This window comes from Glycine soja, chromosome 18 (assembly GCF_004193775.1).
Source record: "Glycine soja cultivar W05 chromosome 18, ASM419377v2, whole genome shotgun sequence".
In the NCBI taxonomy this organism is placed as follows: domain Eukaryota; kingdom Viridiplantae; phylum Streptophyta; class Magnoliopsida; order Fabales; family Fabaceae; genus Glycine; species Glycine soja.
In genome coordinates this window covers 5,522,329-5,541,280 of record NC_041019.1, presented here as the reverse complement: position 1 = coordinate 5,541,280, position 18,952 = coordinate 5,522,329, and the positions used below count along the sequence as shown (strand labels likewise).

The window sequence follows — 18,952 nt, the reverse complement described above, 5'->3', positions numbered from 1 at the left end:
TTCACATCTTGGGTCACACAGTTGGCACTCTCCAGCACATAGACAACATAGTCTCTGCAAGGGGATGTCCTGCATGACTCATGGGGAATTATACACAATACATACCTATTGTTATTATGTTACAGTCAATATTAACCAAAGACTTTAAAGTTAGTTATTCATATTCCATATGTGTCATACTCATGCCCCATGCATGTCTGTAACAGGCTCCACTGGACAGATTGCAAGAGTAGAGTCTATAGCCATCTATCTACATCTTCACTTGTTTGAAGGAAGCAATGAATTTGTTGAACTGATTCCCATTTCCACCGTCAGAAGACAACCTCAACTCAACCCCAACCCACCCTTGTGACCCACATAGAAGAACTCCTGCCTTCCCATTCCCATGGTTATGTTTTTAACTAGCTACATAAATCTTAACCTCTCAGAAGATTTGTTTTTACATTAAAGTGACAATTTATATATATATATATATATATATATATATAAACATATGATTAGTTTAAGTGAAAATGAGTTCAAATTCTCTAAGCAAGATATTTAAATCTTGTAAATAAAAATATGATTAGTCATTATAGGTAAAATCGTTGAATATTTCTCACTTATAACAGTGACAGAAATTATGTTAAATTTGTTAATTAGTAATAATTATTTAAAAATTACAAAATTTTAAAATATGGTTTACTACTACAAATTTGATCACATTGTCAAAGTTTTGGGGGTGTAGAGACCGCAATGCAAACACATTTATGGTCACATAGTTATTGGTAATTTTCTGCAATATCAAATTAATAATGTAACGAAATTGTAACTTTAAACTGCAATTTAAAACTTATATATTAAACGTGATTTTTGATTGATTAATAAGATAAAAACCTTGCTGTTAAATATATATATCTATTAAACTCTTAAATTATAACATACAAAATTCCTTTAAAAATTAATCACTCAAATTTAAAATTGCACCCCAACCTGTTCATTTACAATTGTGGGGGATCATTGACAGTTCATATTCTCATAATTTACTATCTATGTGCATATTTAATCCTCAATGAAAAGACCAAAATTATTTACTTTATCATTTAAATTGATCACTTTAGAAGAGTCATGCATATTACAGCTACCAGGACCATCATCAGCCTTATAATGTGGATAAGTAGCAGCAGCTCAGATATGCCATGAGAACTGATCGCACTTTTTTGGAGGGCATATATATTTAACGACAAATCACAATAAATACCATCAACACTTCAATGTAAATTCCCCCATCACACCCCCAACATATATATACAGCTCATTTAAATTAATATACTTGCTACATTTTTCATAAAATTTGAAGTTGTTAATTTTTTTGTTCTTTAAGTAATTGATTAAACCCGTCAGAGTGATCAAAATCAAATAACTACAAAAAATGAAGTTAAAAAGAAAAAGGTGCAATAATTTTCAACTGCATAGGTTCACTTTTTACATGATACAATAATTACATGGTGGCAATTTGGGGTACGTCAGAGTTCACGAGCCTATACCAATATACCATACACACATCGCCGGAAGCATGCAGCAAAAAATGGTGGAATCTATGCAAAGAAAATAGATATCTACTGTTACTATTGGCATTTAGCTTTGGTTGTAGGGTGGTGAAGGTATGCCAAAATAAAGTGAGTAGAAAAAAAGCTCTGACCTGTCTGGTTCCATTCACATGGGACCCCTGAACATCCATTGCCCCTTTTAAAACCAATAATGGGGACCCCATCCCCAACCCCACTTCTACTTCTTCTTCTACCCCAACAAAATATCCTCTCCTATGTTGACAAAGTTTAACTAAATAATAATATTTTCTTTTTCTTTTTCATTCAGATATTAAGTTAATCTTATAACTCTGAGTATATATTATGTGTAAAAACTTTACACAATTAATCAATAAAAATGGCATTTGGTATGAGTATGACCTTTAATCAATTAAATAATAAGTATAAAATTACATAATATATTTTCTCAAAATTTTATACTATTAAATAACTAAAATTTATTATCAGTATATTTATTAAAGTAATTATTATAAAATTAATAAATTGATTGTACATATATAGTAATAATTTATGGTTAGATAATAATATAAAAATCACTTACCCTCTCTCTCATCACATGTACTATTTATTCATGATAATAACCAAGCAAAAAATGGTTCAAGCAAGCTTCTCTTTCTTGGCTTACTTTGCGGTTGGTGCAATTTTTTGCAAAATTATAAAGAATCTTGACTCGGAATGATAGGCCTTGCCTAGGGATCCCCTAAATTCACCACATCAGAGAAATTATCGACTTACTTGCGTACGGTCCATTGTTTTACACAACCTCTTAAACTATTATTTAACATATGCAAAATTTTATTAAACACAGACAATATTTTATCATGACTCGATAACTTATTTATTATAAGGATAATTAATTGAGGGACTATAATAATGATACATTAAATATTATTCCACCGAAACCATAGTCTACAAAATTCTCTATATAAAATAAAAAAAGCTTACACTGCTCCACATAAATATAATAAAACTCAACTACCCTCTTTCTGCTGCCGTCGCCTTCACGAGTCCTTCATTTCTGCACCTTTTTTCTCATCACATCACCCTTCCCATGCATAAGTCCCCATTTGCCTCCTTGGATACAGGGATTCTCCTTTGACTTCAACCACACCCTTCACTCACTCCCCTACCACCCCTTTGGCCTTGCACTAATAGAATACAAAATAATGCATGAGAAACATAAATTTGTTGCTAACTACCACACGCAAATGTATCATATGCAAGAGGCAACACCCCCCTAATTTATTCTTCCCTCTTATAAAACTAACTTTACTCCCACTTAATCACTTTCACATAACACAATAAGAGCAATCACACACCAACGGTCCATTCTAGTCCATTGATCAAAACGTGACACACCAAAGATCAATTTTTTTTAAAAACAAAGTATGGAAAAAATTTATGTTTTAATGCTTATACTTTTAGTCAAAATGCAATCAAGATCCCTATACTTTCATGTAGTTAAACTTGGTTCTCAAACTTTAAAAAACACACACATATATATATAGTTTGTATTCTTTAAGAATTCATCAATTTTTTAAAATTAGGAAGAACTAAATTCGTAAATTTTTAAAAATTTAATGATCAAATTAATTAATATAAAAATACATGAACTTTGAACACGTCTGACCAAAAATATAAGAATTAAAAATATTTTTTCAAAAATCATTTATATTTAGCTCTGCTAGTGTTTTAAACAGAAATATCTTCAAAATATTTAGTATTTAAAAAATTGTCTTCAAAATATTTAGTATATGATAGTTTCTTAAATAGAATTATTTTCAAAATATTTAGTAAATCTTTGTTTAATTTACACAAATCATGTGATCCAAATCAAGTTAAAAATAATTTGCTAAAGAAAATTTTGACGTTGAACGTCCGTTAAACTAAATACAGTTTTAATTGTCAATGATTTGATATATTCTAAATTTTATCATATTTATATTTTTTTCTCCTTCTCTTTAGATATTAAATATTACATTTTTCATATAAAAAAGAAAAAAGATATCTTCTCATAAAGAAAACAACTCCACCAAGATTGTGAACCACCACCCTCCTAATAAAACCCATCAAGTCCAAACCTTTGAGCCAAAACCAAACACCCTTTTGGCCACACTCTTCAGTCTGCACAATGTCAATCCAACCTGACTCACCCAACAACAACACGTTGACCCAAATGTTTCAGAACATATTCTCAGACAACAGTAACATCATGCTTGCAGCCATCATTTCTCTCCTCCTAGTAATCCTCTTTGTCCTCCTTCTCCACCTCTATGCCAAGTTGTTCCTCGCTCAGGCACAGCCTCAGGCCCACGCCCGCCGCCGCCGGAGGAGGAGGCGGCGAAACACGGTGACAGTCTCCGACGTCCTCGGCCCGGCAAGGTTCCACCACTTCCACAGCTTCAACATAGAAGACAGTTCACCCCTCACAACAAAAGGCTTAGATTCTTCAACCATTAGAACAATTCCACTCTTCATCTATGAACCCAACAACAACAAGGTCCAAGAAGAAGAAGAAGAACTTGAATGTGTAATTTGCTTGAGTGCCTTTGTGAGTGGTGAAGTGGGGAGGTGCTTGCCAAAGTGTGGCCATGGCTTCCATGTGGAGTGCATTGACATGTGGTTGAGTTCACACTCCAATTGTCCTATTTGTAGAGCCTCAATTGTAGCAAGTGTTGTGGAGAATGATTCTAGGGTGGTGGTTTCATCAAGTGATCATCATCGTGATGAATTATATTACGGTGGAGATCATGATTTGGTTGAGATTGTGATTGAAAGTGGTGGTGCTCCAAGTTCTGAGATTATTAGAGAGGGTGATGGTAATGGAGGAGCAAGAACAAGTGTTTCTGTTGGGTCAGAAACTTCTTCTTCTGAGTTTTTTGGGTGCTCTTTGGAGAGAATGCTTGGCAAGGTTTTCCCATCAAGTAATGTAAATTAATGAATGAAATCACATGCTTGAGATGTATATGATCGAAGTGTGTCTATTTTCTCTACACAATTAACCATAAAATGAGCAGCATCAACTATAGTTCTGTATATACAGGTTTTCTCTGTTTGATCCTTCCTTGAAATTAGTCTTGGCCTTGGAACTGTTAAAAAGATTACTTTTTCATTTTGTTGCCTTGGAATCTTTTAAGCCCCCAGTTCACACTTTTTTTTTATTTGGGTTAGTGCTGCTTATTTCAACAATTTTTCAGCAATGACCAATTTTTTACTACAATTTATTTATAGTTTATTTAGATTTGTTTTATGATATAAATACTTAGATAATTGATTGTGATATATATATATATATATATATATATATATATAATTTGATCTTATCTTTTCTTCAATCATAGAGATGCCTTGTATAATGAACACTTAATTTGATAATTAGCTGATTACTAGTAAGTTGTTTAGAGCTCTTCTTTATTTTATTTTTGTAGGGGTTATTTGAGTGGGGTGGTGGCTGGTGCTACCTGCTTACATCATAGGTCAGTTAGTTTTCACTGTTTAAGAAATCTTTTGGCTTAGGCCAAATCTGTGACAAATTTATGAGCATCAGTTTATGCTCGTTTGTATTTAAGAGCAATGCAGCTAGGAAGAGAAGCAACCACACTCTATTGCTTCTTTTGACATTGTAGAGTAGGAAAGTAACAAGTGTTAACACTAGGGGTAGCTGCTTAAACCAAAGGAAAAAGACAAAAGACAGCACTTATTAAGTACTTAACAGTGCTGAATAGGTCAGTCATACTTCATGATGTATATACCTTTTAACAGCAATTGATTGTCCAGAAGACTTGAGTTCTGTTGTTTTCTGTCATGATCAAATAGTCCAAAAAAATGTGTGGCTCGGTTGCAGGAAACGAATAGAGTGGGTCCATTCAGTCCTATAATTTTATTCAACTGTTTAAACCACTTAGATCACTTATATTTTTTACATCTTTATACTCTTAGTCATAGTGTTTTAAAACATTATCAAGTGTCTTCGATATTGTTGATCAATTATCATATAACCTGGTCATTATGTTTTAACCAAAGAGATTGATGATGAATTGAATAAAATATAGTTGTGAATTGTGACAAATATTAATGAAATGTACTACAAACGTTTGAAGTGATTTGATTACCATTTTGAGTTATGAAATAACAAGAAATCGGTGTTTTATCTTAAATAAAAATGAGTAAGAATGAAAATTTAACTAATTATATTTTATTCTACCTCATTTCTATATATAGACAACTGTGTACAATGTACAGCCTTCTATAATTTGTTGTGAATGTTTTTTCATAATTTCTGCATGAACCTAAAGGGTCGAGTGGGTCAAACAAACTGTGCAAGTGAGCCCATAAAAAATGATGTTTGCTTCCCAGTATTTAATGCACACCTAGGCCTGACCCAGAGAAACTCGTTTAGTCAATACACGCTTGTTATGCCCATACTTCCCATTTGATAGCAACACGTTTTTTATATTTTAAATATAGTTTTAAATATGTTTTTATAAGCGGCAAGTTTTGATTTTGGTCTGTTATTCTTTTTTTCATCCCACTAAAATTTGAATTTTCTATTTTTATCTTTGTAAAATAAGTGAATTTTGGTTTTAGTGCTGCTAAAATATTTTTCTTGATTTTTCATCTCTCTAAAATCTGAAATCATGGTCAATAAATGAGGTTGGTTTAATTGGTAAAAAAAAGAATTCATATCTCCTTAAGGATATGAGTTCTATGTTGGGTGCTGATATAAAGATTTTGTTGATGAATAATTTATAAATATTTATGTAAGTGTTTCTTAAGTTCTAAAACTGTTCCTAATCTTGATAAGTCCTACAACTCAACTTATCTAAATTTTTTCATTCGAGACAAAATCCGAAATCACTATTATGGTCCCCTAACAATTATTTTAAAATAGATAAATAACATTCTTATTAAGAATTTAGAAAAATAAATAGAATTATCACATACTGTCACAGTACCACACATACAAACAGTGAACGAGTGTCATCATGTCACATGATAACAACAAAAACATGGTTTTATATTCTATTCAAAGAAAAAAAATTACAATGATCAAAATTAATATTCATTTTATGGGGATTAAAAATATTTTTTAATTTTTAATATAGTTTTATTATGAATTAATTTTATATAAACCTTATTAAAAAGATAATACAATCAACTATTTTGGTGGTTTTTTGGCATTAGGATGTAATAGAATGTGGATATGTATAGGTACAATATGTTTAATTGTTTGCTTTTATTTCACTTTTTTTTAAATCATTTTAAAATTTAAATTTTATACCTTTTGACCCCAAACTAACTCGATCACAAATGGATTGATTTGGGTTAGACTAAAAAAAATTACACAAGTTCAACTTAATCCAACTCGTAGAATTTTGATTAGATTGAGTTATAGGTTTAATCAAATCTGATCTCACCTTACTTGTAACAAACCATGCTAAAATATACTAATAACTTTTAAATTATAATAAAGTTACAAATATTATCATAATATCATTTATTAAATGATTTTTATTACCATTTAATAGGTAGTAAGAATTTATCAATTTTGTCAAAAATTACTTTCTTTCAACTTGATTGATCACCTTTAATAGAATTTTTTTTCCGAATAATTTTTTCATCTATAAAACTCAAATTCAAGACATTAAATAATCTGATTTAGTTCCACTCAAACCTAATATATTGTATTTATTAAATATTTAAAATTATAATTGGAAGTACTATTTTTTAAAATGTTTTAAATTCTCTTAATTAATACTACTTTAAATATATTTTTAATTAATAATTTTCAAATAGAATTAAAAAGGTATAAAAAACTTATTACGTTTAAAGTGATGAATGATATGCAAAGAGTAGATGACCAATTTCGTATTGACAATTTAGTCCTTGTACTATGAAAATGATCAATTTAATCCACGATTATGTAAATATACCAACAATTTATTCATACCGTCAAGTGATCTCTATTTCCATTAAAGTTGAGTACATACGTGACACATGAAAAACGATGTGGCAAATCCACGTGATGGAAGTGATATCCACACACTAGTCCAAGTATGTGGGATCAAATTATCAGTTCATGTGAGTGAGCAATTTTACCTTTTAAGTCACCACAAAAATTGAACATTTATTTATCTTCTTCCTACATTTTGTGTGAGAGCTTAAATTGTGGTTGCTAAGTGTGCTTTACTCCTTCCTGCCTTTGCATTAAAGGTGGCCAATAATGACGATGAGGCAACGGATAATGGTGTTTAATTTCTGGCTATCATTAGAAAATGATTTCTCGTTATGCGTTGTAGATGAATGACAACTTCATAAGGTAAGGTGTTTTTTTTTATTTGGTCGTTTCATCATAGATGTGTGAATGATGATGGACAAATTTACATCATGGGAGGCCATGTAGCGCCTCCTCCTTGACATGAAGAATGACATTTGCCTCAACCACTTTCACCTTTTGCAGCAACTCGGTAGTGGCAACATTGGGAACGTGTACATGGGACAATTGTAATAATGTCTCCATGCCATGAAGGTAGTGGACAAAGAGTTTTATTTTGATGTATTTTTTGTTTTGTTTTGAGTATTGTCACATTAGAAATTTGACTAGTATTTAGCAATGTATTAAACAAAATTTACATTTTAATGGTACATGCGCATTTTTAAATTCACAATATTGTCATGGACCATTTGTCATTAAATTATATTTGTTAGGGACTATTTTATCGTGACAGAACAAAATATTATCACAAAATTAGGAAGAAGAACATTCTTCTCAAAATAGTTGCTACCTTTGTAAATTTTAAAATCAAAATTAAAAAAATCATTGAAATTTTAATCCAAAACATGGTTGATTGTCGGGAAACGTCCCCTATGCGCATGGATTTAACACATCAGTAAGGGTGTGTCACGTAGACATTCATCGTTAACGAAAACGAAAATCACTTAAGAATATGATTAAATTGTCGGCATATTTATACATTTTTGGACTAAATTGATCATTTTCATAGCATATGACGGAATTTTCAACGAATGTAAAATGCAATGACAAAATTGATCATTTACCCATATGCAAAATGTTGGAAAACTGAGGAGAATAAAACATAAAAAAAAATCCCCATCTATGTGTTCATTGTTGTTAGGCTCTTAGAGCTTAGTCATTACCATCAACATATTCTAGATATTTATACCGTTCTTAACTCACCAATGGACAACGAATACATTACATAAATAAATTTAACATCATATTTTAACTTAAAATCTTAAAACATTTGATTTTTAAGTCTTTTTCACTTATTTCTTACTCAACTTGTTGATGTCTATACAAAATAAGACTTCACTTTTATATTTAGATTCCAACACAATTTTTCAGGAACAACTTATCATATTACTTGTTAATAAAATATAAATTAATAATTTATTATAAATAATAGGATAAATTACTTATATGATTCCTTAATTTTATTTAGGTTATAATTTTATTCTTTATTTATTAAAAATTGTAAAATAGTTTCTTGATTAATTATTTTATACTTATGTGACAGTATATCGGTATTTGTTTAACTTTTTCAAGTCATGTGAAACCAGTTCACTACTTTTTGATGATGCCGTGGGGTTGGATTCTTAAATATGTGTGATATGTTGTGGTTTATCCCCGCAATTTCTCTGATCCATTTAATGGTGGTAGATATGAGGATGCGACAGCGCACATGAGAGATTAATCACGGCCTGATGCCAAAATATTATATAAAATACTAACATAATATAATATACTTCGTAATATTATGTATATATTATGATAAATATAATATTACTGCAATATAATAATAGTATACAAATAGATAAATACCAAAATAGCAGTAGAAAGAAAGAGAGAGTGAGAGAGACGGGTTGCGGCTACGGCAGATGTTTTTTTTTTCTTTTTATTTATATGAATGAACAGAGAATATTAATTAAGAGATTTACCATAACTTATATATCATTATACATTGTTCAATCAGGAGAGATTTAAAATCAAAAGAGAAGTTTAAAATAAATTATTACTTTAAATAAAGAGTTTGATATATATCCACTTAAAAAATAAAAGATGTATGTCAACAATCGACACCTTTTTTATTTGACAGAAAAACCGATATATTTTATTTAGATTAATATAAATAAAAGAATAATTATGTATTTTTGTCCTTAAATAAAAATAATAATTTTTCTCTTTTTCTCTTTTTCTCTAACAATATCCTAAGTCCTAACAACCCGAAATTCCTGCTTTAATGCTTCTCTCTGGCTAACCCGTTATAGTCGAATGACTAATTCAACCATTTACAACATTCACAAGCCATGGTGTAGACCATCGATTTTCCTCAATGGTCCATAGCCCGTCACACACTAAGCCTTAAGGGTTTAAGAACTTGTCGTGGTCCCTCAAGCATTGAACCTTAAGGGCATGCACACTTGTCGGCTATTATTTAGTGCACCTCCAAAGTTGCTTCCAACACCTCCTTTATGGCTTCTGAAATGATCAATCTGAAATGTAAAATTACATTACATAATACACTTCCACTTCCGGAAGTGGTGCAGGAAGTAACTTGGAGGTGCAGAAAGTAACAGCTACCCTTGTTATAGTACACCTTCTTGGATGACCCTCGAAAGACATGAGCACTAGACTTGTTATTATTGACTCACTATAAAATATTATGAGACCCTAAGTATTTAAACTACAATGCATTTCAATGTGGAATTATGTTGTGGCTTCACCTTGAAGAGATATAATTCCCTTCTATCTAATATATATATATATATATATATATATATATATATATATATATATATGAATTTCCTAATATACTCTCCTTCTTTTTTGGTTGGAGTAAATTAGTAATCTACACCAAAAGTTTTGAACCTAAATATCAATTAATTCTTTTGTTTTAATAATTTGTATTGGAATATTAAAGTCATTTAGCATTTATTTATTTATTTAAAAAAACCTCTTTCTCACCCACTCCTTTCTGTGATCTGTCACCTACAATCTTCTCATTTCACCCAAATTGTCCAGATTTTTTCTTTCGTACTCGTCTCCTACACAAATTTTCTCCCTAAGCTTTCTATTCGCCCGAAACCTTGGTTGGAGAAAATTCACCAACCAAAAAGAAAAAAATCAGGAGCAATAATGTCATTCTGTGAAACTCTCTGTTGCCACACCGAAAAAATTAAAACAGGTATTCAACCTAGATTGGCCTTAACGTCCTTGGTTCGACTGTAATTGGCCAACTGATACCCAAATTCTTGGGCAATCAAATGACAAATATTGACAACCTTTTTTGTCCAAGCATTGTTTAACATTCCCGTCGATGTGTGTGAGGGGAGAGAGAGAGAAAGAGTTTTTATTTATTTTTAAAAAATTAAACGCAACTATATCATCCCTGAAACAAACTACTAAAACAATAGAATTAATTGGGTTTTTTTCCCCCCAAAAAGTAAGAGTATGTTAGCAAACCTTCATGTATTGAGGGTGAGTATGGATTAGATTTTCAAAAATTCAATCGAGATTCAGTCTAAAACCATTTAAATGGATCGAATGGATTGGATTTTAAATACAGAGCGGATTAAATGGATTTGATTTAAAATCCAAATCCAAATCCAAATCCATATCTTGTAAAAAAAATTAATTTGGAATTTTTTGGATTAATTTTAAATCCTGTTCTCGAATAAAAAATCATTTTTGTTACAACTTAATCAAGGTATATTTTTTGATTGGCGTTCATCCGTGTAGTTTTTGTTAGCTTCAACTAACTTTGGTGATGTTTTTTTTACCAACATTAGTTAAGATTATTTTTTGTTGACATTAATTATGGTTTTTTTGCTTATGTTGGTTGAAATTATTTTTTTTTTGTTAGTGTCGGCTAGGATTTTTTAGAATTACGTCAGTTAAAGTTATTTTTTTGTTAGCATCAGCTAAGGTTTATTGGCTGATATCGACCATGACTATTTCTTTTTCCTGACATCAGCTAGAAATATTTTTATCGACATTAGCTAGAGTTTTTTTCAATTGATGTCAATTGGGGAAATATTTTGGTTGATGTTGGCTATTTTTTTTACCGACGTCGTTTGATGGTATTTTTCAACCAATGTCGACCAAAAAACTAAAGTTAACATTGACCAAAAAATAGTTCTAGTCAATATTGGCCAAAAAATCCTAGTCAACATTGGCAAAAAAATAGTCTCGTCTGATGTCGACCCAAAAAAATCGTAGCTCATGTCAACCAAAAAATCCTACTCAATATTGACAAAAAAAATAACCTCAATAGACATTAACAAAAAAAATCCTAACTGATGTTGATCGAAAAATAACCTCGATTGATGTCAGTTAAAAAAAACTTTGGATAACATCGGTGAAGAAAATAGTCCTAATCAATGCCGACCAAAAAAACACTTGCTGACATTAATCGAAAACCCTCTCGATCGATGATGGCTTAAAAACATGAAAATAGTCCCTATCGAAGTTGGCCAAAAAAACCCTAGCAGTCACCGTCCGAAAAATTATATTGGATTTAAATCTAACAAATTGGATTTGGATATGAAATCAATCCATTTAAATGGATTTAAAGTGAAGTGGATTGAATTGGATATGGAGTAATTTTATATATTTGAATTTTTTTGCAAAGTCCTACCATATATATGTATGAGATTGGTAACTTATTATGTGTTTGGTTTCACGTTAGAGAATTGATTATAGATCTAGAATTTATTTTAGATCTATTTTTACATGCTTGATTTCACTTTGTAGAAGATTTCAAAATTGATTTTGAGTTAAAACAATTTTGAGTAGCTTTTGCATGTTTAGTTTTGTATCTATTTTACATGTTTGGTTTCACACAAAAGATTTCAATATTAATTATGAGTCCATAATTGATTCTAAACTCAAGCAATTTTGAGTAAATTTTGGGTTTAATCAAAAAATTTATACTAAATTTTACTCTTAATTTGATTTTATAATAAAAACATCCAAATACAAATCAGTATTTTCAAATCAATTTTAACCAAATTAATTTTATAAAATTAATTTTTATAAACATTCATCCAAACACAAAGACTCTCACTAACTTTTATGAAAGAATAAGTTATCAATCAACATCTTTTATTATGAACTAAAAATAAAATAAAATACACTTCTTCATTTTAAAAAAATAGTTTAAAATGAGGGATAATTTTATGATTTTAATCTAAAAATACACCCTCTCTAACAATCAGTAACGGTTACTTAAGCGTAAAAGTCAACCGATGATAAAAATGTTCTACATTATTCCATGCATCTTCTTAAAAAAAATTACATCATGCATTTTATACTCTTAACTTTATGTGGAGGAGGTCTAACTTAAATAAGGTGCATGAGTTATTATAAATTCTTTGATGTTGCTTTTAATTCTTTTGGATAAAATAATATTCTTAATTTTTTTTAGAAAATCATAAATTATTTAATAAAAAGTTATTATTTTTTATTTATACACTACAAATAAAATTAGCATACACTTAACAAAAAACTAATTAAAATTCCATTTGAATTGTATTTCACAATTAGAATACTTCTTTTAGCTTCTTTTTTCATACACAATAATGGTTCTAATAAAAAAAGTTATGTGAAAAATGAGATGAGAAAGTATGGGGGTCTGTCAAATGTGTTAAAAAAAGTTTTTTAAAAACAATTTTATTCTACTAATCACATGTTGATTTCTCACCTAAAATCCATAATTATAAAAATTGTTTACTTTTTAAAATCATCCCAAATTTTTTTAAAATAATTATTTGTTAAATACATCAATGATGTAACATGGTTCATGTCTAGGCCTGGGGTGAAACAGCCAATGCAACATGGGACTGAAGTGGTCTACCACTGGGAGCTGCTATTCTCACCATTCACGTGGGTGGTTTTTGCCATTATTTTAAAAATATCATTCTTATAAAATCATGATTTCATTATGCAACATATACAATGAAATAATCTTTCTAATATCTTATTACAACAAAATCATGATTTCATTATATAAATTTAAAAGAATCACTATTCCATTGTAGGGGGAGGAATTATGCATAGCCTAATAGTGCCATCCCGAAAAGAGACCCACTTAATATTTCTAATTTACCCCCGTTATTTTATTAAGCATTAACTAAAAATATATAAATAAAAAGGTTAAAAAGTATATGAAACTTGAAAATTTAAATTTTCATAAACATATAAAACATATAATGTAATTTTTTTATAAAAATAATTAGGTTTATTTTTAAAAAATGTCAAATAAATAAATTAATAATTAATACTTAACTAAACAATAATAAATATTAAAATTCAATAACCCATTTCAAAACTTAAAAAAATTAAGAAACACACTAATTTAAATTATTAACATAAATATTAATTATTAATTTTTAAAATATAAATAAAAAAATTATTAATTTTTTTAAATGAAAACATAACTTCATTTTACAACTTGCCACACCATACAAGTGTGTTTTTCATTGTGTCTTAACAAGGGGATGGGATAGAGCGGAAATGACGGGGAAGAGGGAGGAGTGGAGTAAAAAGCAGACAGGGATATCTCTGTCTTGATGTTATTTTCAAAAAGTTTGGGTGTCAATAGTAAATATTGGGGTGGGTATAGCAACCTCCTTATCACTATTCAATTTGTTGGGCCTGTTTTAATTAGGACGGGCAATGGCTTCATCTTCTATGTAAACGGAATCATTCGTTGTCTGGTCACACTGGCCTACTAACAAATTAATCTTGTTTATTTATTTATCATTAAAATAAAGTAAAATAAATCATATACTTAGACACAAATTATTGTAAGAAAAAAATTAATAATTGAATATCATCATGATTAATATAAACTTAATTTGAAATATATTGAATGGTTAGTATAGAGATGATGGTTTATAAAATATATTTTTTTGGTAATTGAAGGAAAGAAAAGAAACAACGAAAAAGCAAAAAGGACACTACACTATAGGGGCAAGGCATATGCTAACAACAATTCCTGCATATCCTTGGAGAAAAGTCCTACTCCATGAACCAAGATCCCAAATTAGGCCCTAATTTGATAAGAATTTGGCACACCGGTTCCCTCACGCAAAGAGTGAATAAAATTCTAACTCCAATCTTATTAATATACGTGAGTGGTCACCTTGTAGGTTTAATAAAAGGATCCTCCTTGTTTTGGTTAAAACTTTGCTCCCATCTTGCTAGTTTTAGTATATTTTTTTTAATATTTAAATAACCTTTTAGTTATTACAATATAAGGTTGTTTTTGTTTTTTGTTTTTTTATAATTATTTTTATATTTTGATCTTTATATATTTTTTTGTCTTTATTTTTATTATTGTTTATATTAAGTGACTACGAGACTAACAAAGATTGATGAACATATTTGTTATTTTCTATATAATAAGAATTAAAATGAAAATCTTTTAACCCAAAAAAATCTATACCAAGTTTACAATTTTATAATGATAGAAACAATGATATCAGACATTAAAATGAATTTTTTTTATATAAGATTCAAAACAAAAAATAAAAATACCAAAATAAAAAATCTTTATTTTATAAAAAAAAAGTCTATCTAAGCGTTAATTATTGTTGTGTGTCCTTATCATTACTATTCAAATTTCTAAATACATGAATATTTGACAATTAATATTGAATCTGAGTGAAGCAGAAGTAATAAATAGTATAGTTTCTTTTTCTGTATTTCCTTTTTTTTTCCTATGGTTCATTTAAAGGCCACGGAACTCATGTTAAATACGAGCAGACAAACACATCCTAAGCTATCTGGAATCCGGAAGAAGATTTAGAGAAATTGTGAAAGATTGATGCTAGTTGAAGTTAAAAATTCAGTATAAACGTTCATCTTTTTTTAGCTAGGTTCAAATTTTATTAACGTCAATTTTTCAGTTTGGTAGATAAGTATTTTCTAGAAAATCTCTTTTAACGTCGGGAGGGTAGTTAAGTAATTGTATTTGGATAAAACTGTTAACATCCCAGCATGTTATTTGCATCTTGTTCAATAATATAAAGATTGCCTTTTTTGTTCAATATTTTTGTATAAATAGAAAAGAAAAAGAAACCGCGAAAGAGAAAAGAGATAGACAAGAATTGAATGAAGATTGAAACTCCACAACTCTGTTTTTTCCCTTTCATGTTCTGTTTTATCAACGTTCAATTAATTATTCAAGACGTCGACAAAGAGAAGTTTTCTTGTTTTGAAATTCATTCCATATTTAGTCTGTATTAATTCATTATTTATTAACATCATTGGTGTGATAGCCTAAAACTTTTCACTAATTATAACAAATGGTTAGACATAAATAATAATTAATAGATTGGAATTAAAGTTAAATCATTAATATTTGAGTTTATTTTTTTTAAAAAATAATTTTTGATTAAATTTTATTTATTTTCTGATTAAAATTTGAATGAGTCATGATCACTTTTTTTTAGTGAACCGAAGGATTAACAAAAAAATATATTATATTTTTCTCAATTTTATATTATCTATATCACTTTTCACAATATTATATATGTTTTTTTTACCTTTTTCTATCGCATTAACAATTTTATTACAACTATTTTTTATTTTTTCATTGTATGAAAAAGTATACAAAATTATTATACAAGCAAAGTATTTTGAAATATAAAGTAAGTTGCTCATCACTCCCATACGGATATTGAGTATGATAATGTTACATACATTGCTAGTTTTAAAACAGTTTTACATATATATATATTTATACGGATATGATACATATACATTATTAATTTTATATTATCTTTACATCAGAGCTCACCCACCTATATTGACAAATATTTCCTTACCGTAAACCCAGTAGAATTGGCTAGGAATTAGAATAAATCCATGAAATGTTAAGTTCGGATTTCATTACTTTTATTATGTACATAAAAAGAAAACATTTCCTTACGGTGCAAGATATTTTAGTGAAAAGATTCTCACAACCGCATAAAATAAAGATGAAGATACATTTGTATGACTTCAATATGGATAAGATTACACAGGAAATACTAAATAAAGATTACGCGAGTCACATCATTGTGATGTATGAGATTACTATACAGTATTAGAATAATTATATTTCAATATTCATAAATTACAAACACTTTATTAATGTCTTTTATTTTATTTTATTTATCTCTTTTTATCAAACTATATTATTAATTAAAGCAATTACTCATCTCTCTTCTTTTCCTATCTCACTCAAATGGCTAATGGAGTATTTAAGAATCATTTTTTATAATGTTAATTTTATTAATAGAGAAAATCGAGCACACTATCTTTTCTCTTTTTCTTTTTTCTTTTCTCATCAAATCTATCTCTACAAATAATTTTCATAGTATTATATTTAAGGCGTCAACACATTTTATAATATTTTATTTATATTTTAAAAAGGACTACATGTACCGCTCTATTAATTAGTCACGAGAAATAAATGCAATAATAGCAAATACAGTTAGTACGGTAATAGAAATTAAATCATGCCCCAATACCTCATCCAATAGATCGGGTTTCTTTGAAATGGAAAAAGTTCGAGGTACACTCCAATTTTGGATTATAGAATAAAGATAGGCAGAAGAAGAAAAGGAGACAGAGAAAAAAAAAAGGGAAAAAGAAAAAATATTATATGGAATAAATAATGAAGATTGAAAAAAAAATGAAATCAAAAGAAAAGTATAAATAAAAGTGAGATTGAAAAAGAAATAAACTGTCCGAATATAAGAGCTATTAATCCCTTAAATTCTAAAAAGAGTAACCAAAATGTGAATATTTCTCTTCTTTTATACAATCTCTCAACAAATGTTAATAAATCGAGAAACTATTATGTGACCAAAACTATCATATATTTATGGTTCTCACTAATACATGATATGTATGCATTCATTTTAATTTACAAAGAAAAAATTAATAACACTAATTATATGTCATGTAAAAATTAGAATGATATGAGATCACTTAATAATTTCTTCCAGAATGGTCTTCGTTTGGAGAATATTAGTTACAATAATAGAAAGCACAAGCCAAAAATGAATACACTGCTATTCCAGAATGAAGATGAATTCCATACATGGTTCAACATTAACAACATCAAAATTGCTAAAGAAAGTAATTAAATAACATCATTTCTTGAGATTCTCACTAACATGGAGGGAGGCCCTGCATAGAGGGCAACTAGGATGTCCACTAAGCCACATGTCCAAGCACTCAGAATGAAAAACATGCTCACATTCAATTAACACCTTCAGTTTTTCATTACTTTGGAAGAGACTCAAACATATGCAACATTCCTCCTTCTCAAACCCTGCACCAACCATGCTAGTTGAAGATGGTACCAGAGTGTGGTTTGCCATGAACTCAATTCCAACAACACATTGATCAGGTAGAGGAGAGACCACAGTTGTAGAAGTGGACCTTTGTTGTTGCGAGAAACGGCGACAGCACAAATGGAAGCACAAGAACAATGAAGGTACAAAGATGAGAATGGCAAAAAACCACAGCAATAGGAACAGGCTTTGGTTATAGGAGTGAAAGGTTGAACTTGAACCATTGATGAGCTTGTTTAAGTGCCACTGAATGAAGTGGTGGTGGTGCTGTTCTTCAGAGGACATTTTTTGGCGGTGTGGTTTGGTAAGAGATTGAGGTGGTGAGGGGGTGACAATGAATGCATGAATGATATATGTAGAGACTTTGGTTAAAAAGTTAGATTGGAAAATTAATAGCATAAGATAATAAGTATATGGTCATACCATGCTGGAGGTAGTTGCTCTCGGAGAATGTAGCATCATGACCTCGTGAGTTATGTGGAAGGTGGTTGTGAGCATTTGTTACCACCTCTATCCTATTAGATGAGAAAATAGGATGAGTCTAGCTGTGTGTTTGGTTTAAGGTTAGATAATTAATTTTGAGTTTAAAATTAATTTTAGATATATTTTTATATGTTTGATTTTATGTCATAAGAGATTTTAAAATTAATTCTAAGTCTTGAATTAATTATAAGTTAAAATAATTTTGATTAAATTTTGCATTGAATAAAAAAAATTATATTGAGTTTTACTATTAATTAACTTGATTTTATAAGAAAAATATCCAAACATAAATCATATTATTTTTAAATTAATTTTAATCAAAATTAATTTTATAAAATCAATTGCATTCAAAATTAATTTTGCCACATTCATGCACTATTTCTTCTACCTTGAAAAAAAGGAAAAGATATTAAGAAACAAATTGTCTTCTTGAGGTTTTCTCTGTAGAAAATAATTAATATTCTTCTTTTGTTGTGTATAAGATATTATAATATATATATATATATATA

General features: G+C 29.1%; 2 protein-coding genes across 2 annotated transcripts; one reads left to right on the top strand and one right to left on the bottom strand.

Moving 5' to 3' along the window:
• The first annotated feature begins 3,640 nt into the window (after positions 1-3,640).
• LOC114396003 (RING-H2 finger protein ATL63) lies at positions 3,641-4,750 on the top strand. The gene has a single exon (XM_028357895.1). The coding sequence runs from the start codon at positions 3,721-3,723 to the stop codon at positions 4,525-4,527; it is 807 nt and encodes a 268-aa protein (XP_028213696.1). The 5' UTR covers positions 3,641-3,720; the 3' UTR covers positions 4,528-4,750.
• Positions 4,751-17,756: 13,006 nt separating this feature from the next.
• On the bottom strand, positions 17,757-18,245 carry LOC114396291 (RING-H2 finger protein ATL66-like). The gene has a single exon (XM_028358192.1). It carries the CDS (start codon positions 18,243-18,245, stop codon positions 17,757-17,759), a length of 489 nt encoding a protein of 162 aa, XP_028213993.1.
• Between the last annotated feature and the right edge of the window lie 707 nt (positions 18,246-18,952).